The sequence below is a fragment of the Chenopodium album genome, chromosome 14, assembly GCF_948465745.1.
Source record: "Chenopodium album chromosome 14, dcCheAlbu1.1, whole genome shotgun sequence".
Classification (NCBI taxonomy): domain Eukaryota; kingdom Viridiplantae; phylum Streptophyta; class Magnoliopsida; order Caryophyllales; family Amaranthaceae; genus Chenopodium; species Chenopodium album.
In genome coordinates this window covers 4,554,931-4,575,903 of record NC_137847.1, presented here as the reverse complement: position 1 = coordinate 4,575,903, position 20,973 = coordinate 4,554,931, and the positions used below count along the sequence as shown (strand labels likewise).

Genomic DNA, 20,973 nt, shown 5'->3' with positions numbered 1-20,973 from the left:
GTCTTCTATTTTTTTGTTTTCCTTTTTTTAATTCGGTGGTTTTTTTTTCCTAGTTCATTAATTCAATTAATTTTATTTTTTGTTTTTTTTTTGTGTGTTAAAAAAAAAAAAAAAAAAAAAAAAAAAAAAAAAAAAAGCCTAGAAAATGAAAACTCGAGTTGTGAGACAGTTTGAGAGGAACTTTGTTAAAAAAAAAATAAAAAATGCTTGGGAGGAACTAGGAGGAAAAGAAAGATTCCTAAAAAAAGGAGGAAAAGAAAGAAAAACATAGATTTTTGTGTTTGAATCTAAAAATTAAATAGATACGGAGTATAATAGAAAGTGAAAGAAAAATTCTCTTCACAAAATCTTTCTACGGAGTATTTCTTTCCTCTCAAAATTGAAGGCATTTAGAAGGAAAAAAGAAGTTAAGGATCTGTTCTGATTTATTAAACTGAACTGAACTGAATATTTTATAAGAGAAGCAAATTAGGAACTGAATTGAACTGAAAGTAATAGAATAGGCCCTAAATATACAAACTTAAAATTAGTTTTCCCTTCCCTTTCTTTCCTTTACTATTGGATGATATAATTTCTTTCCGTTTTTCCTCTACTAAAATTGAACCAAATAACAACAAATACGTCTAGTTTTAGGTGTACCTTGAAATAAACAAAATAGAGGTGTTATCAACCCTCGAAACTTCTTATCCCATCCATAATTTTCTACCCTGGGCTCCTCTCTATCTCCTAATGTCACTCTATAAACTCTCTCTTGTTTTCCATTGCTTTCCTCTATTAATTTGTGCCTTGATCCCTTATTTTATTTGTTTCTTTCTTACTATTTTATATCTCCTTTTTCCTCTCTCATTAGCTTCTTTCTCCTCTACTAATCTTGCTATGCAAACTTCAATCTTTACCTTGTAATTGATGTCTCGAGCTTATAGAAAAAATAGTACACCCTCATTCAATCCTTAAGTAAAGCTTAGCTTGCACAATTACATTTCACTCCTTGATTAATCAGGAGAAATCCAATCATTCTCTTAATCTAATTTGTCGCCAGCTAGTTTTTTAATGTTGAACCTCAAACAAATCTATACTAATTGGGTATTACTCCTTATTCAAAGTGAGTTTGTTCATTCTCAAGAACACATGTCCTAGGTGCTCGATGGAGAAATAAGTAAGTACAAGTAACTAGCAAGATTATATCTTCCATAAAACAAGTTGTTTGCAACATTAGGGTTGCATGTGAGCCTTATATATGTAAAAAAGCATTAGAGGATTGATTTGTAGAATTGGATCGGAGTTAGAAGATGGTTTAGCACCTGCAAGAACTAGATCAGTAACATTATTTATAGCCGATGGTATTTTGACTATTATGCAGTTAGGTGGCATAAGAAAACGAGTAAGGACATGATTTGGAGGGAGAATTAGCCATTCTATTTTATTTTTTCTTGAAAATGATTGTTAGAAACCATTTTTTTTTTTAAATGATTGTTTGTAACCATTCTAATTAAGGAAGACTTTTCAATGACTACATTAAAAATGTAGCCATTGTAACTACTTTCAATCTCAACCGTTTAAATATTAATGATTAATTTTGTCCATTCATATATTTGACTTTCCAATTATAATTAATTATAAAAATTACTTTATTTTTCAAAAAAAAAAAAAAAAAAAAAAACTGCAAATATAACTTCTTTGTCGCTGCCATTGATGCAGTTTCAACTCTTCCAAGTATTCACCTTCAACATAAATCTCCATTAGATAGGTATGGAGGATGGATCAAAGTATAACCAAAAAACAATCAATGGAAAACTACCAACTAACCTAGAAAAAAGGAATATGATTTTATACATTGGATAGTTTTATTCGAGTTACATGGCTAGTTTGACACTCCGTAGCATAATTATACAGTTCATAATGATTGAATTATTGCTCTCCATAATTCTTGTACTAATTGATGGATTTCATATTAAGCTGTTAAGTGCATTGTTGTTTTTTTTTTTTTTGAAACCAAGTTAAGTGCATTGTTTTGTTCTTCGTACTTTATAGAATTTATCAATGGAGTAGTTTAATTTTTTTTTGAGGGAATGGAGTAGTTTATTGTGTAGAGGATTAAGGAAAAAACAGTTAAAGATTTTTTTTTGATATTTTTTATGGTCAACTTAAATCAACGGTTCTAATTTACATAATGATAATTAAGGGTGTAGATTTTGTTATTGTAGTGGCTACAATTTTATTGTAGCCATTGCAAAACTGTCCATTAAACTACTTTGTAATAAATAACAATAATAAAATAATTCTAAAGTAGTATGGGAGTTTAAATTCATACCTCTTACTAGAAATTCTATACTAATCCATTTCAATTTTAATAACCAAAAGACCCTAGTTTCGAATTTTCGAGTACTATTATTGCCTCTTATACATAGTTACATACTATATCTACATTTACACTATTGGTATTTCATAAACCTAGACTTTATTTGGTTGACAAAATAAAATGGGGGAAGTGAAAATTCATGGAATTTTAGGTAATTGTTTGATTGACAGAAAAAACTAAAATAAAAGAAGTTGAAATTCACGGGAATTTCTACTTACCACAAAACATAGAAAGTAAATTTCCTAAGGCCTCCTTATTAGTCAATTAAAATTAATGAAAATTCAAACTTTCTATTATCACAATCATACAATTTAAAAGAAATTCCTAGGAAGTTCATTTGGGAAATAATATCCCATGAAATACAAGTATACAACTTCCTACGAATATTTATTTCTTATATGTTAACCAAATGAGGCCTTAAAACAATCTAATAGGAAGTATTGCTTTGCATTGTACTTTGTGTCATTCCATGATTCCATCTCTTGCTTAATTAATCCTCATCCATTTAAAGTCCTAATTCTTCCCTCCTCAAATTAATTAATGATTAATGAACAATCAGATCTATAACACATAATCAATCCTTTTCATTTCTTGGTTAATTAATCTTTACCCATTGGCGTTGTCATCCGCCCCTTGGTTTATGCTTATCCGTTTGGCCTCATGTCACATGATCTGTCCCTTTTACTAAAAATAAACCCAAAAAAAAAAAAAAAATCCAATAAATTAAAATAAAAAAATCTGAAACCCCAAAACCCTTTTATATATAAACCCCTCTTTATCCTATCCAACCTCAATAACAAAATCCATTACACCATTTTAGAGAGAGAAACAATCAAAATCAAGAGAAGATGAAGCAGTCAGGAAAAGGTATAAAGGCCCATACGAAGTTGGCCCAAGCCCATGAAAACAAAGATCGGAAATCAGGCTCCGGTGTTAATGGGCTGCCCAAGAAGGGTGGTCATGGTGGTAAGTTTACTTGGGCCGGTGATGGACTTTTGGTTGATCATCATGTGGTTGCTCCTTCTGTTGTTGATGCTAAAGATCCTAACTTTGAAGATCCTACTGAGGAAACTGATCTTAGCCGTTGATTTAATCATGGGGTTTATCATCTTAGATTTATATTTTGTTGTTTTATGATAATGATGATATGATAATGATGATGATGATGTAAATAGTGCTAGTAGTGTTACTGAGTAAGTGATCTGAAATCTGGGATGTGATGTGATGTTTTCAGTTTCTTATGAAATGAAATAATTCCTCCTTTTATATTGTATTTTAATTTTAGACTAAAGTTTGATAATATGCAAGTTTGATTTGAGTAATTTTGGTGTGTGAGTGGGGGCTAGTTTGATGTATATTTATGTGCGATTAATGGGTAGATTAGCCACTAAATAGATTATTGATACGGTGCCGCAGATCTAGTAGTTTAGATTGCAAATGTAGCAATCTGTATTATGGTTTTAGGTCCTGTTCTTATCAGATTATTTTCAGTTCAGCTCAGCTCTAATAAGTTCAGTTCAGTTCAACTCCTAATTTTTTTCTCTCATAAAATATTCATTTCAGTTCGGCTCGGCTAAGCTCAGCTCAAATAAGTTTAGTTTGAAATGAAAACAGACCCTTAGTAAAGGAGGTGATTGATACATTTATATATTGTGACAATTTTGGATGATGAGCAGAGATTAAGCTATTAAAAGTGCTATTCACAATTCACATAAATGATTTTGGACAGGAACTTAATTGTTACAGTAGACTGCATTATTTTGAAGCCTAGGAAATTGGGAATGGGTTACACATTTGTACCTTGTTCGGTTTGTAAAAATAGTAATAGCACTACATAATACAGTAGTCACTTTTACCATTTCTAGTTGTTTTAGTACAATTGTTGTGTGTGTGAACAAACGTGTATTACGGAGGGAGTAACTTATCCATTTCACAATGATATTCCTATATGGAAATTTCTGACTTCGGAGTGTTAGACATTATAAATAGTCGTCTTTTATTGTACTCCGTAGTTAACAAACTGAACATGGTCTAAATGGGGAGAGTGTTACAAGTCTTACAACACAAATCATACACAGAAGACAAACAATATCATTTCATATATGGAGTACAAAAAACAAACACAAAAATCCTTGAAACACAATCAAATTAACAAAGCATAAATCTACTTTTTTTTTTTTTTGTACGGAAGCATAAGTCTACTTTTTGCGCTTTATTATCACCAATCACCATTTATAATATTATGTTGATGTTATTGAGCATTTTCATGGGATTGGATGGATCACAACTTTGCCAGTAGCTCTGTTTGTTTGGAGATAAGAGAAGGCTTCAACTGTCTGAGAGAATGGGAATGGACTTTTTGGGTCAATCACCGGTTTCACCCTTCCATCTTCCAAATACGGCTTCAACTTCTCAAGCACAGAACCAGTAGAAGTGAGTACGAATATGAATGCTGGTGGAGTTACATTGCCAATAATCGATGCCACTTTGCCACCTTCTTTCACTGCTTTTATCGCGATTTCACATTGCCCTGTGTTTTGTCGTAGTTAAGTCATGGAACAAACACAATTTAATTAGCAACATGTTTTCGTGAAGAAATTGGTGTGAACCAAAAAATAATAGTGTATGACTGTATGAGTGGTTTCAATGTCGTACCAACAGTATCGAAAACTACATCAAACTTCTCAGGGAGATCTTCTACGTTTTCCTTGGTATAGTCTATGGCTAAATCAGCACCTAAGCTCCTTAGTAACTCTAGTTTGGCTGTGCTGGAAGTTGCTGCAATTTTGGACGCACCAAATACATGCTTTGCAAGCTAAAAAAAGATTTATGTCATGTTACAACTTACAATGCTAGTTGGCAAGCGACAAATTATTAAGGTACGATTTGTACAAGGGTGCACTAACTGTTATTAATCGAATCCTACAAAAATCTATGCTCACTGATTCAAGTTGATTTAATTTACAAATAAAAATTGAATAATTATTGATTAAATTTGAAGTTTATTAATATATAGGCATTCTTTAAACAAGGTAAATGGATGTGTGCTAACAGGCCTACCACTATCGAAGAAGGTTGATTTTAAGGATATGTTGCAAGGTAAAGAGGTGAAAAAAAAACTTGCCTGAATAACAAAAGTTCCAACTCCACCAGCACCACCAAGAACGAGGATGCTTTGGCCAGGAGCAAAGCCTGCTCGTTCGAGGCCTTCGTGAGCAGTCTCAATAGCAAGGGGTATGCTTGCAGCTTCAACAAAGCTCAAATTTTCGGGTTTTAGAGCCAAAAGCTTCTCTTCAACAGCTGTGTACTCAGCCAAGGAGCCAGAGCTTTTTGGTAGTTCAAGTGCTTTCTCATTGATATCTCCATAAACTTCGTCTCCTACTTTAAAATTTTTCACTTGGCTCCCTACTTTAACCACTTTACCAGCAACATCATAGCCTGGAATCGTCTGTAAACAATATTGTAACGATCTTTAGCTTGCTAGTTTTTAGTAAGGAATACCCGATTCATATATGGTAGGAACGTTTTTTTGTTCATACCATTTATTTATGTCATGTTACAACTTATCATGCTAGTTGGCAAGTGACAAATTATTAAGGTACGATTTGTACAAGGGTCGACTAACTGATCAACTTAACGACACAAAATGTAACATAAAGAGGTCAGATGAAGAATAAAATTTTAGGAGCAATAGAAATTTAAATAGTGGTTACCGGAGGAGAAGAGTCAGTGGCCTTTAAGTAACCCAACATCCTTTTGTAATCAATTGGGTTCAAAGAAGCAGCTTCAACCTTGATAATTACTTGATCGTCCTCGATTTCAGGAACTGGTACGTCGGATTTTAGTTTAAGTACATTTGTTGGAGATCCATACTCTTCATAAACCCAAGCTTTCATTGTAGAGGGTACAACATCACTAGTTTTGGTGTACTCCATGCTCAAATATTGTTATATTTAATTTGACACACCAAGCAAATTACCAAATTAGATAGGTGTGTTTTAGGAGAGCTCTTTATATTTGTTGCAAATTTGAGGAAGTATGGTTATGTTTGTGTGAAAGTAGAGGAAGTTGGAGGTATATATAATGTAATTTGAGTATGTCATAGGGGGAAGCATAATAGACCCACATTTGGAATAAAGTCAAACAATAATACATGAGGTTTACGACTTAAAAGTCTTCAAGTTTCATTTCGAAACTATATGTGGAGTAGCCCACTATATACGGAGTACATTATTTCTTCACCTTTTGAACTATTATGATAATTAAGAAGTATTCGCTTAATTAATATTCTCTTACCAAAAAAAATCTTAAGTCCTTTTCGTCTTAGAATATTATGTTAGTACTCCATAGGTCACTAGTCTTATACTTTTTGATTTAGGTCACTACTCCATCTTATATTTCAACTAGTTTAAGGTCCCGTGCAATGCACGGTTTTACTTAATCAAATTATGAATTACAATGTTACTATAACATTAATATATTTATATATATATATATATAAAATTAAAACAAATACTTGAATTTATCAACAAAAAAAAATTAACTTGAATTAATATTATATTGTTATCAAAAGTTATTGATTATTAAACATTAAAAAAACACTCAAATTTAATAATTATACTGTTTTATATGAGAATAAAATTTATGTTAATTATAACCCGTGCAATGTAATTATATACCCCATATTTCCCTATTTTGTTGGCATGTTCTGACAGGCACAATATTTTATCAATATACTTATACTAAAGGATGACACTTGTCATAACCTGGTTAAAAATTTTCCCTCCAAAAGGTTTTTTTTTTTTTTTCCTTTTTTTTTCAAAGCTTCTTAGAGATGTATTTAGTTTAATACTTACTTTACAATAATATTTCTTTTCAATTTGGCAAGTATATTCATTTTTACACATTCAACAAAGATTTATATATTTATTTATTTTATGACGGGAACAAAGTCATATAATACAATAATGTAATATTATCTATAACTTTGTAATGTAATCCATGGTTATTTTTATTAGTCGTGCATGCATTTCTTCCTCTGTTTTCTTTAAAAATTCAAAAAATTGTAATTACAGAACTTTCATCCTATTTTGCAATTTAATATTATTTTTTATAGTAAAATAATTGTATTAAACTAATGATAAATTTTGAAATTACCGTGCATGGCACGGGATCTAACCTAGTAGTATACTATAACCGGAAAAATATTTTATACAAATTTAATTGACTTAACTTTTATGACAATTAATAATTAAGGCTTTTTAATTTTTGTTTTATATATATGTTTATAGTTATTGAATTGTAGCGTTATTATTATAAATAAATCAAAAAATTTATAGTAAAAGCTAAAGTGTCTAATCCTGGTTGGAGCAAAAAAAAAAAACTTTCAAGGAAAAAATACATTGTAGAATGATACGAAGTATAGGATTAGTACATTATTCTAATTTAATATATTACCTTATATGTTTGTTTATTATAGAAAAATACCTATTATAAAAAATTATAAAAAATATGCATATAAAATATATTTCGAATATGAATGCCAAATTGAAGGTCAAATATTATAGATGATATAAATTGATATTAATGAAGATTTTGTACAAAAAAAAAAAAAAGGAAAGAAAAAAATGGCGGAAAAACTTTTAATAAGAACATGACAAGTGTCATGTCAGATTCGCTTTTAGTATTATGTAATTGATTTGAGACAATCGGAGCAAACTATTTAGGTTATGCAACACCCATAATTAATAAAGAATATCGTTAAAATGATGTGACTTAAGAATTAATACTACCTCCAATTTTTATTATTTGCAACTTTGAAATATTTTATATATCTCTTTAATAATATCTCAAAGTTGCAAATAATAAAAATCGGAGGTAGTAATATTTTATAAATTTGTAAAGACGAAATTAACTTTTTTAATAATAAAATAAAAATAAATGTACACTAATAATGATGTACAATCTCACTAGGAAACATGCCAAGTGCGTTCACCAACTCAAAATATAATGCATAAAATTAGGAGGAATGGCTAATCATTTTTCTACAATAAAAAAGAAGTGGTCAGCTTATAGGAACTGTGCAATATGATAGCAATTAGGAATATGTGTGGTTAGTGGAGAATTTGAGGGGTGTTTCAATTATCACAAGTGATAATGGGAGGGAATGAACACTACGGGAGTTTAATCATTCTGAAAACAAACCATGGTGGAATTGGTAGGGTAATCTAGATTGGATGTTGAATTTTTGTTATTCTTGCTTGTTACCTTTGCCTTTATTTGGGTGACCTAAAGGTTTTATATTTACATGTGGCGTTAGGAGGGACGTATGCCAAAACCTTACACCAAAAAAGATTATATAGTTCGAGAAGGTGTACTATAAAGTTAATAGAGCGTTTGTTTGAAGGAATAAGAGATGTGAGTAGAAAGTTCGTAGAGGTTAGACATATCACATATGCTTTGTGGTTTGTACTACGAGGTATTTAAACTCCCCCTTTTCACATCAAATATGGATCAAATCACCTAAAAAGCAATATGTATTGGGATTAAAATTATGACATTGCTCATAATTAAGAATAACAAACGGTTAGAATAATGTCGGGTTCCAACCAAACTATGTATGATTTGTTTATCTCAATTACGCATTCATTTAGACTTTGATGTACAAAATCCGAATCGCACACTTGGTTTCCCTTCGGCAGTTTGGCCCTAAATGAATTGTATGTTTGCTAGAAGAATATAAACATCCTCCATAATAATCGATTTTAGATTGAGTTAGGGGTTCGTATAATTTCCTACTATGAAAACTACTTGCTAATCCTAATTGGAATATATCATCTTTTTGATTCAAGTCAATTTATTTTTCTTTGATAAGAGTCAAAATAGGGTTATATTTTTGCCTATTTGGACTAAGACCATGTTCACAATACATTAGGCTAAATTTAATTACCTTTAGATTTTTAATTTGAAAAATATATGAATTTTCTTTCCTATTAGAAAGAGTATATTACTACAAATCTAACTACATGCCATTTGACAATTTTTATCTTATTACAAATAAAATCTAAATTTGATCAAAACAACTAATCAAGTGAACTTATCATATCCAAAGGGACTACCTAAGACACTATTGCCAAACAGCGCCTATATCGATTATATGATTAATGTCCTTATTCAAATGCTCCTAAACCCAAACACCAAGTTATATGAACCCCAAGTCCCCAACACAACATTCATTGACCCGGTAACTCATCACTCTGACCCGTTTAAGAAAACGTACACACATAACCAACACAAACAAACATCCCAAAAAGATTGAAAAAAACCTTGAATTTAAATCCATGGCAGTCGCAGAAACAAGCAATTAAGCAACAGTTGTAGATGAAGGAGAAAGTTGAGAGATTCAAATTGAAATATGGGGAATAAGATCGCAAGAACAACACAAGCATCAGCAACAGAGTATTACCTTCATGATCTTCCATCATCATACAATTTAGTTCTTAAAGAAGTACTTGGTCGTGGTCGATTCTTCAAATCAATTCAATGTAAACACGATGAAGGCCTTGTTCTTGTTAAGGTTTACTTCAAACGAGGCGACCAGATCGATTTGCGGGATTATGAGAAAAGACTCTTTCATATTCGGGATATCTTTCGTTCTATTGAAAATCCCCATGTTTGGCCTTTTCAGGTATCAATTTTGTTGCTTTTTTGGGGGTTTGATTTGTTGGGTGTTTTTAATTTTGGTGCAATTGAATTGGGTTGTTGTTGGTTTTTGGAAATTTTGAGTTTTTGTTTTGTGGGTTGGTTTTGTTTTTGGTGGGATTGCTGTTAATTTATGTGTTTATATTGAGGAATTAAACTACTGTATATAGCTGGTGTTATTTGAAATTTTTGACCCTCCAACTTGTAAGTTGTATTAAAATTCTACCATTGATTTGGAAAACGATGATTATTCTTATGTAATTGAGCTGATTTCTGTCAAATTTTGGAAATATGAAGTTTTTCTATGTGGGTATTTCTGGTGTTGATGAAATTTCGACTAGGTTGCTGCAAGATTTTGGGTTTGGAAGGGTAGTGGTGGTGGGGAAGGGGTTTCTATCTTTTGAGTATGTGGGGATTTGCCATTGCGAAGGTGGTGTTTCGGGTTGCTGGCATTGTTTAAAACAGTTTGAGAATTCTTCTCTGCTGGTGAGGTTTGTACTATTGATGAACTTGAGTTCTATTACTGGCATTTGTTTTGAACTACCATATTTGGCTTGTTTACTTGATATTGTGGGTGCTCTTGATTGTTGGGATTGAACTTGCTTGTTGGCTGGCTGTGTCATGTATTTTTTGAGTTTTTTTTTTTTTCTTTATCTTTTGACAATATGGGCAGTTCTGATATTGATGGTATTGAACTGGGTGTGAGCAGTTTTGGCTGGAAACCGACAAGGCAGCTTATCTGCTCAGGCAGTATTTCTTCAATAATCTCCATGACCGGCTCAGTACAAGGCCTTTTCTTAGCCTAATTGAGAAGAAATGGCTTGCTTTTCAGGTTTTCCTGTAACTTTTTTTATTTTTTTTATTTTTTTTTCTGCTCCACATCTTCGTATGTCCTTTTAGAATTGGATTGATTGATCACTTTGGAGTCTCAATTTCTTGCTTTCAGCTTTTGTGTGCACTGAAGCAGAGTCATGAGCATGATATTTGTCATGGTAAGTGACTCCATTGTGGTAATTTTTTGTTTTTTTTGTTTAACTGAGTTTGCATTGTGTATAATTTGGTGTTTGGTTTTTCGTTTTGGAGGTGATATTAAGTGTGAGAATGTGCTGGTTACTTCTTGGAATTGGGTTTACCTGGCTGACTTTGCGTCTTTTAAACCGACCTATATTCCTGATGACGATCCATCTGATTTCTCATTTTTCTTTGATACTGGGGGAAGAAGGCTCTGTTATCTCGCACCTGAGGTAGGTTATTGTTGCTGTAATCTTCTTAACATTTCATTGTTAATAGTAGTATAACTACTCTCTGTGCTCTCATAAGTTACTTGCTGCTATATGGAAACTGAAAAGTGGAGGAACAGTGGCTTCTTTATCACTTTTTGAATGCACCATCTGAATATAGCAATTAATAATTTCTAATTATAGATAGCAAATTTCTGTGGAAATTCTGTACTCAGAACCATATGTAAAAATTACTCTAAATTTTAATCTCTAAATTAATTACGAAGTGCACAATCTCTCCTGAAATAACCTAATATACAAAGGCAATAAATTCTGTTGCGATGGTTGAATTTATAGAGTTGGATGTTGACCTGATATTACATATTTATGAAATTTTGATATTTGTGGGCAATTTTTTCAATTAAATGAGATTTTATTCGGGTGCATAAATTCGTATAAGTACACCAAGGTTATTGTAGGTAATATACCCCCAAAAAATAATGATGGGTCTTACCAGTTGAGAGTCCATGAATTTTTACTCATCCTGATGTGGTTGCTGGGAAAAGGATATATATCACATCCAGGTATGCAACTTAAACTATGCATTGAAGATTGACATAGGTGCATTGGAGATAAGTTTCAAAACCATTCAGCCATTCTAGTGTAGTAATATATGGCAATTGAGCCTTATTTCGAAGTTTCGAACCAATTAGTGCACATGCAATTATGTTATTAATTCTTCACGATAACCCAGCTGACACTTTTTTTTTGAAATCTTGCACCCATAATTACGGACCCTATCTTTGGGATTAAAGCTTTGATTGTTATTGTCATTGTTGTAATCATGTACCCACAATCTCTATTGTCATATATTACAGAGATTTTATGAGCATGGAGATGATATGCCAGTCGCGCCTGATGCACCCCTTAAGCCATCTATGGACATCTTTGCAGTAGGGTGAGTTTTCATTGTGTATGTACTATCTTGTACTACCCAAGTGCAGTCTTGAGTTTGTTTTGATCTTATAAAGGTTGGATATTTCAATAATATGAGTTAGTTTGAGAAGTTTTTAAAGTAATTATTTCTTGCTTATCCACGAAGTATATGTTTTCTTTGGAAAAGCTTTTAATTGTGTTTGTTCCTTTTTATTTTCATGTTTCTTCATGATAATTTGTTGATCATTTTTTTTTTTTAAATTATTACTTTCTTTATTTTTAGTTGTGTGATAGCAGAGCTTTTCCTTGAGGGCCATCCACTATTTGAACTTTCGCAGCTGCTTGCTTACCGGAGAGGGCAATATGATCCTAGTCAGCATCTTGAGAAGGTACTGCATCTAAATGCATCTTGATATACAAGCGAGATATTTTTTTGGGTAATATTGGTGACATGGTTACTTACTGAACATTTAGCAATCATACCATTTTTGATCACTTCATGAATTGATTTTGTAATATGAATCTGGAAATTTTCTGGCTCATTCTACTAGCACGGAATGTGTTGCTCATCTCCCATAAGCACCAAATCACCTGTTGAAAAGACAGTATCACAGCATGTTGTGCATGTGTCTTGCTGGTGCCTCACATGTCCTAGCCAATCAGCGGAGATTGTTTGACGGTGGTGTATGAGGTGTTTACATCACTTGTATGTATTAAACTAGCAAACTGAACCCTGAAAGAAGAACAACCGCTTTACTTTGGCTCATGAGGTGGGCAGGTGGCTTATAATCTTATATATATAGTCATTCAAATGTCCATGGAGGTTTATAGGTTAATATCAGTTAACATAATTTTAATTAAGTTCTGATAAGTATCTTATATAGATAAGAAATACAAGCCCTTGTCTTCTGATTGTTAGCCACTGCATTTTATCAATTGCTTTGCCACATAGTTCCCATGCCATTGTCAACCATATCATTAATGCTTTTTTTTTTTTTTTTTTTTTTTCTCTACTCTTGATTTTATTGGCCCAAAGACTGGCTTATAAATTTTATGAAATGTCTACCATCATTTCAGATCCCTGATCCAGGAGTACGGAAGATGATTCTTCACATGATCCAGTTGAATCCAGATGAACGATTATCTGCTGAAGGTTATCTGCAGAGTTATGCTGGCACCGTGTTTCCGAACTATTTCTCACCATTCCTGCACAACTTCTATTCATGTTTGAATACTCTTGACTCTGACGCAAGGGTAATCTAAATTCATATATGTCCAGATTTTTTTAATTCTTCTGTTATTTGTCTCTAATGCTTTGATTGGGTAATGATTTTTGTAGATTGTAATGTGTAAGAGCGCTTTCCATGAAATAGTTAAGCAAATGACGGACAATAAGAGTAATATTGAGTCAAGTGGAGGACATGGGGTACCATCTAACTATACATCTAGTAATACATCCCAACAAACAGTCTCAACTCAAGTGCACAGCTATCCCAAGGTCCCTTTGAAGAAAGATCTCCAGACGAGAAGCTTAGCTAATGAGCGGTTTGAGCTTCTTGGTGATTTGAGTGCCTTACTTAGGGACGTGGATCACTCAAATCATTTTTCTAGTGATAAGACAAATCAAGAGGATACATCTAAAATTCACTTTTTGCAAAATCAGGAGGTGTACAGCTCTCCTAATCTACTTCAAACTATATCTGATGTGTTTAAGAAACGGGAGCATGCCTTTTTGAAGAAGATCACTATTAATGACTTGAAATCATTAATGTCTGAATATGACAATGAATCGGATACTTATCGCATGCCCTTTCTACAGCTACCTCCTGATGATATGGGCTGTCAAGGTATGGTTCTTATTACTTCTTTGCTATGCTCATGCATACGTAATGTCAAGTTCCCCCACCTGCGGCGTTGTTGTATACTCTTGTTGAGGTATTCATCTATATATATTGATGATGAAGATCGACTCCAGCGTGTGCTCCCATATGTTATTGCTATGCTGTCTGACACAGCTGCCATTGTTCGTTGTGCTGCTTTAGAGACTTTGTGTGATATTTTGCCACTAGTTCGAGAATTTCCTCCAAGTGATGCTAAAATTTTTCCTGAATACATTCTTCCGATGCTCTCTACGCTCCCCGATGATCCAGAGGAAAGTGTACGAATTTGTTATGCAACCAATATATCTAAGCTTGCATTAACATCCTATGGATTTTTAGTGCACTCTATAAGATTGAGTGAGGCAGGCATGTTAGATGAGCTAAATGCCCCGCAGAAATCACTGGCACCATCTACTGATAAAGGACAGGCACTCAAAGTGTACAGCAATGCACAACTTGCTCATCTTAGAAAATCCATAGCTGATGTTGTTCAGGATCTTGTAATGGGTTCAAAGCAGACTCCAAATATTAGGAGAGCACTTTTGCAGGATATTGCTGGTTTGTGTTGCTTCTTTGGTCAAAGACAGAGCAACGATTTTCTGTTGCCTATCCTTCCTGCTTTTCTGAATGACCGTGATGAGCAGTTGAGAACAGTTTTCTATGGGCAGATTGTGTATGTTTGCTTCTTTGTGGGTCAAAGAAGCGTTGAGGAATATCTTTCACCATACATTGAGCAGGCTTTGAGTGATACAACTGAAGGTGTTATAGCGAATACGTTGGATTGCTTATCTGTACTGTGCAATAGTGGTTTCTTACGAAAAAGACTTCTGCTTGATATGATAAAACATGCTTTCCCCTTGCTATGCTATCCCAGTCAATGGGTTAGGAGGTCAGTTGCATCCTTCATTGCTGCAAGTAGTGAGAGTCTGGGAGCTGTCGACTCCTATGCCTATTTAGCCCCAGTTGTTCGCCCTTTTCTGCGCAGGCAGCCAGCTTCATTAGCTTCAGAGAAGGCTCTTCTTTCGTGTCTAAAGCCTCCTGTTTCTAGACAGGTGTTTTATCAAGTCTTAGAGAATGCCCGGATCTCAAATGCTCGGGGCTCAGACATGTTGGAGAGACAGCGAAAGATATGGTACAACACATCAACACAGCCTAATCAATGGGGTGCTATTGATCTGCCGAAACAGGATGAGGACTTGCTTTCCTTGGAGAATTGGCCTGACACTTACCAAAAATTTGAGGATCAAAATGTTGGGGGACTTTCTGCAATGGAAACAATGGAATGTGATAGTACTGAGGCTAAATTGAGAGCTTTGAGGGGTTGTATCCGTAGTGCTTCAAGTACAATTGATATAAGGGATCATCTATCACCAGAGAAGCTACAGTTCTCTGGCTTGATATCTCCTCAGCTCAATGGTATGAATAGCATCCTTCATGAAAAAGCATCTGAAAACATACCTCTGTACTCTTTCTCTCTAGACAGAAGAGCATTGGGGAACACTCAAGCAGCATCTGACACTTCATTGCAACCCAACTTACTAGGATTAGGTTCATCTACCGCACCTTGGATGGATCCAGTGAACAAACCATTTGGCATGGCTAGTTCAGTCCCAGCACCTAGACTTGTCTCAGGTTCATTCAGCATTGCAAATGGCACAAAACAATTCCATAGAGTGGTACATGAACCTGAATCCAGGGAAAGTGACCAAGCATCATATATGAGTACCAAATTTCAAGACTTGGGAGTTTCTAGCAGTAGCAGCACAAAAGGAAGTTCAACATCTAACGAGGATGTTCCGCCCTCAGCTGATGTAGCCGGATCACAATCTGTCTCATGGACTTCAGCACTTCCCGACTCTGGGTGGAAACCCCGTGGAGTGCTGGTTGCTCATCTACAGGAACATCGCTCTGCTGTCAATGATATTGCTGTTTCAACGGACCACAGCTTTTTTGTCAGTGCTTCTGATGATTCAACTGTGAGGGTTTGGGATTCGAGGAAGTTAGAGAAGGATATTTCATTTAGGTCTAAGTTGACCTATTCCTTGGAGGGTAGCCGGGCATTGTGCACAACAATGATTCGGGGTTCTGCACAAGTTGTTGTTGGTGCATGTGATGGCAGTATACACACATTCTCTGTGGATTACATTTCCAGAGGACTTGGCAATGTTATTGAGAAGTATTCTGGTGTCGCCGATGTAAGGAAAAAGGACGTTGGAGAAGGTGCAATCCTCAGCGTTGTCAACTACTCTGCCGAAGCCTCTTCAAGTCATTTGGTTATGTACAGCACTCAGAATTATGGTATTCATCTTTGGGACACCAGGGCTAATACTGATTCATGGACATTAAAATCTCCTCCTGAGGAGGGTTATGTCTCCACTTTGGTGACCGATCCATCAGGAAACTGGTTCATATCAGGGTCTTCCAGGGGTGTATTGACCCTATGGGATCTTAGGTTTCGCATACCGGTCAACTCATGGGAATATCCTCGTCCATGCCCTATTGAAAACATGTGTCTCTATGTACCTCTACCACACACACCTTTTTCTTCGATGGGTAGGCCTCTTGTCTATGTTGCTGCTGGCTGTAATGAAGTTTCTCTGTGGAATGCTGAAACTGGGAGCTGCCATCAGGTACAATTTCAGTTTCTTCATTTGTCTGTGAATGGCAGTGTTACATGATTGCTCTCTGTCAGGAGAAAAATAGATAATAATCATATTATACTGTACTTAGGAGTATATTAGAGAAATTTGCATCATGCTATCCCTTGTTAATTTTGTGCACATAATCACTCTAGTTTTTTAAGCCTTCTTTTCTTTATAATGTCTCATAACGACCATAGGTTATTTTACTTTGGCAATTCATCACCCATAACACTATTTTGTAAAGAAGAACAGATATACATTGCTTTCAGAATTTAAATGAACCACTTATATGTATATTTTTGTCATTTTATGAGCTGTTGAAGAAATATACGTGTTGGTGGTATATTGTTAAAAATTTACATGTGAATAGTGTAGGTGTATGAATTGGAAGTTTGAAAATAAAGGCTGGTTTTAAGCAAAATTACATATATGAGAAATGGTTTTTGTCTTTTTGATAAAGGGCAGTTTGCTTCAAGTTCTTTTCATAATAACACTTGTTCTACTCTCTAAGGTTATTTGCTTCATATACATAGGTATTCAGAGTTCCAGGTAATGATGGTGATGCTGAGTTTTCTGAGTTGCCCTGGGCATTGGCCAGACCGCAGAACAAGGCAAATCCCAAATCAGACCCTAGACGAAATGTCAACCTGAAATATCGAGTAGACGAGTTGAATGAACCTCCTCCTCGGGTCTCTGGCATTCGTTCATTGCTTCCTCTACCCGGGGGAGATTTGTTGACTGGTGGAACTGACTTGAGAATACGCCGATGGGACCATAGCAGGTGCTGGTTTACATTCTCTTTGTTTTTTGATTTTTCATCCTGTGATATTAATTGCTCTCCTTTATTACTTACTTTCCTCGTATAATGCAGGCCTGAGCGCAGTTACTGTGTGACTGGGCCCACAGTTAAAGGCCTTGGTAATGATGAACTTTACGAAAGTAAATCTAGCTTTGGTGTACAGGTTGTGCAGGTATGTTATTTTATAAGTTACTTATCTATATTTATTTATTTTGTAGTGTTTTTGAACCCTGAATGTGATGAAGTCCTTGAAGCTTTGCATTGTTTGGTGTTTGCCTTATTGTGTTGCTGAAATTTACCTAATCTTAGAGGGAAATGGGTGTGATTTTCATAGGCCTCATTTATATAAGAAACTATTAGGTTGCATCGGATTTATATGCTCTTAAGCAATGTGGCAATAATCTCGGATTTTTGGGAGGGGAAATTTTGGAATCCACTATTTTATTTTTGGCTGGTTATTGCCATTTGCCCCTTCAAGCTGTGTGATTCGAGGTCAATGGGTCAAATATTTTTTTTTTTCTTTCTTTATTACTGGAGATGTCAAACTTTGTTCTCATTTAAGTAACTGCTTGAAGACTCTTCAGCACATACAAGAACCTAAATTTGTGCTCATAACTATCATAGAGAGAGTAGGTTGTTTTTATTCTGAATTAAGCTGGTACTTCAGGATTCTTAGGCTTGTTGAAGAGATGGCCAGAATAGTTTTTTTCAACTAAGTTTTATCGTCTACAAATTATTTAGGTGTTTTAAATATTATTGCCAATAGCTATGCTTATTTTGTCCATGCAAAAGTAAAATTATCCTCTTCTCCTTCACCCAGGAAATGAGGAAACGACCTGCTACCACCAAGTTGACAACAAAAGCAGTTCTTGCAGCAGCTGCAACTGATCCTGCAGGTTGTCATCGTGACTCGATTCTCTCTCTTGCAACTGTCAAATTGAACCAGAGATTGTTGCTATCAAGCAGTAGAGACGGGGCAATAAAGGTCTGGAAGTGAAAGTCGATCTAGTCACAGCCTCCCGGGTACTAATTTTCCTGTTTCTTTTTTAGGGTCGTCAATAGGTGAAATCGTAAATTTATGTACATTACATAATACATATTATATGGTAGGGTCTCTTACCATATTTTGTATAGCCTGTAAAGAATTAAAGATGCAGTTCATTGTATTATACTACGTACGAGTATATTTAATATTTATATAATTATAATTAAATGGGGTAGTTATTTCAAATTACTTTGCCTTCTCCAGAACTGAAATCGTAGTTTTTATCTGTGGTCTCTTGTATTCTTCATCAGCCAGGTGCATTTCTCTTTCTAAACTGGCTTGCGGTTTACTTAATTACTAGCAGAAATTGTTAATGTTGTTTTATTTATTTTTAAAAAACATGTGTTCATTAATAACATACTGCTTTATTTGGTACAACAAAGTGTGCATTTTAGTGTATATACTACTCTTTCTGTCTCGTTTTACTTGTTCCACTTTGACCAAAAAGCTCTACATGCTAATTCAAGACCATCTGTGTTCATGTAACTTTTCACATTTCAGTTTGTTTGAATAGTTATAGTTTTCATACAATGATGAAAGGGAGGGGACAGAGAAAATAAAAAAGAAAAGAAAAGAAAAGAAAGAAAGATAGCTGAGCATGGGAAGGAGTGACGATCTATCATTTTTCTTCCAAATCTATTCATTGAGGGAAAACCTAATTTAGTACAGTAGCTTAAAAATGCAAGTTCGATTGTTAATAATATATGCATTTAGTATATACTATGAAAATTTAAACTCGCTCAATCCCTTTGCATTGTCATGCTTTACATCTATATGGCCTAAGAATGATGATGAAACAAGTTAAAATAAGCTTTGTGCTGAAATAACTCATTTCTTAATTAAAGCACTATGTATAAGTTTAGAATCAACAGATAGAATCTCTTAACCTAATTCAACTTCTGAACTTCAATTAAAGTGCTAGAATTACGATATGCAATGCTTGAATTAGTTTATATGACAAAATTCAATAGCCACAAATTGATCCCTTGACTCAATTTATAATTTTTGTATAGAAGCCATGGTTAGGTCATTAAGGCCTTTTTTTAGGATGAGTTGAAGAGTGGCAAGGGCGGTGGGTGGAGGTACGTGGAGTTGGACTTTGATCATATAAAGCTACATTCTGATATATAGTAACAGACAACCATTACTTCCACTTTCTAAATCAAGGATAAGAATTTCTTATTTTTGTATAAACAATTAAGTGCTTTCCTAATCACCTTTTTTTTTTTTTGGTGAACAATTTTATCATGAAGTTGGTGAAATTAAATAATCATTTGTTAATTATTGTTTGGTAAGTTTAAGTCATATGTTGACTTAACTACCATGCATGATGAAGTTTGAATTCCGAATTAATTGTGTATTATCATAGTTATTGTTTGTTGTTGTTCATGCTTAAGGTTGAGGTTCGAATTTGAGGCTTCTCAATTTAAATCACATCCTTTTCATGGACATTCATCCTACTAGCCGTCCCATAATAGAAACCAATGTTGCCATTATATTATTTGTTGTGTTTTTGTGTATTACATAAATATTGCTAAATTATTTTAATTATGAACATTCTTTGGTGGTACCAAAATTTTGTGGTAGAAAATGGTCCTAAACTCACAATTGTGGGTCCAAGAGCAATTTCAATCACAAAATTTTCATATTCATGATCATCTTAAGAAAAATATTATAAAAACATCCCAACTTATTCTAGTTAAGAGTAAGTACTAGTTGAGGTGATCTCACACTATATTATTACTATTTTGTTACACCGAGTAAGTACTAGTTGAGGCGATCTCACACTATATTATTACTATTTTGTTACACACGGATTGAAACATTACCTCTAAAAAGAGTACTCATAATAAACAAACAATTACGAGTATAAAGTAAAAATCACTCTGATCTCACAATAAATAAATAGTCATGCATGTGTTACGAGTTTATTTTAAATAAAACTTTACGATAATAGTCGCTATCTTTAATCACCATACTAGAATGTAGGCCACAATAGAAATAGAAGCAGATATAGCACCATTAAAACTAAAAGTATGGCGGTTCCAACTCCCAAACATGTGCATAGATAGATAGGTAGAAAAATAGGAAATGTGTTATGGTTGTCAAAGCAGCTAATTATTTGATCAATCCGTGAACTTTTATGGGCCATCAACATGTTTGGTTTGAGCTCAAAAACAACTATTAGGATAGCAAAACGCTGTTTTTCTAAAGGCGGTTTTACAGTGCGTTTGGTGAAAAGTTGATGGTTTTGACACTTTTATGTTATTATTATTACTCGTACGTTGCTATAGTTTTTGTACAAACATGAAACATAGGCCCTGTTCTCATTAGATTATTTTTATTTCAGTTCAGTTTAGTTCAGCTCTAATAAGTTCAGTTCAGTTCAGC

General features: G+C 34.0%; 2 protein-coding genes across 4 annotated transcripts; one reads left to right on the top strand and one right to left on the bottom strand.

The window, feature by feature from the left end:
• Window positions 1-4,372: 4,372 nt before the first annotated feature.
• Window positions 4,373-6,394, bottom strand: LOC145578645 (2-methylene-furan-3-one reductase-like). Its single transcript, XM_081635939.1, has 4 exons — window positions 6,073-6,394; window positions 5,484-5,807; window positions 5,015-5,174; window positions 4,373-4,889 (listed from the first exon to the last, which is right to left on the bottom strand). The coding sequence occupies exons 1-4, from the start codon at window positions 6,292-6,294 to the stop codon at window positions 4,624-4,626; spliced, it is 972 nt and encodes a 323-aa protein (XP_081492065.1). The 5' UTR covers window positions 6,295-6,394; the 3' UTR covers window positions 4,373-4,623.
• Window positions 6,395-9,570: 3,176 nt separating this feature from the next.
• LOC145579906 (serine/threonine-protein kinase VPS15-like) lies at window positions 9,571-18,771 on the top strand. Of its 3 annotated transcripts, XM_081637203.1 has the most exons (11): window positions 9,571-10,046; window positions 10,770-10,892; window positions 11,007-11,052; window positions 11,144-11,304; window positions 12,159-12,238; window positions 12,500-12,605; window positions 13,294-13,470; window positions 13,556-16,726; window positions 17,272-17,519; window positions 17,610-17,709; window positions 18,358-18,771. In XM_081637203.1, the coding sequence occupies exons 1-11, from the start codon at window positions 9,774-9,776 to the stop codon at window positions 18,532-18,534; spliced, it is 4,662 nt and encodes a 1,553-aa protein (XP_081493329.1). In that variant the 5' UTR covers window positions 9,571-9,773; the 3' UTR covers window positions 18,535-18,771. The 3 variants fall into 3 exon arrangements, with proteins under 3 accessions (XP_081493329.1, XP_081493330.1, XP_081493331.1); XM_081637204.1 differs by lacking the exon at window positions 9,571-10,046 and having other exon boundaries at window positions 10,772-10,892; window positions 11,155-11,304; XM_081637205.1 differs by lacking the exons at window positions 9,571-10,046; window positions 10,770-10,892; window positions 11,007-11,052; window positions 11,144-11,304 and having other exon boundaries at window positions 12,212-12,238; window positions 12,514-12,605.
• The last annotated feature ends 2,202 nt before the right edge of the window (window positions 18,772-20,973 follow it).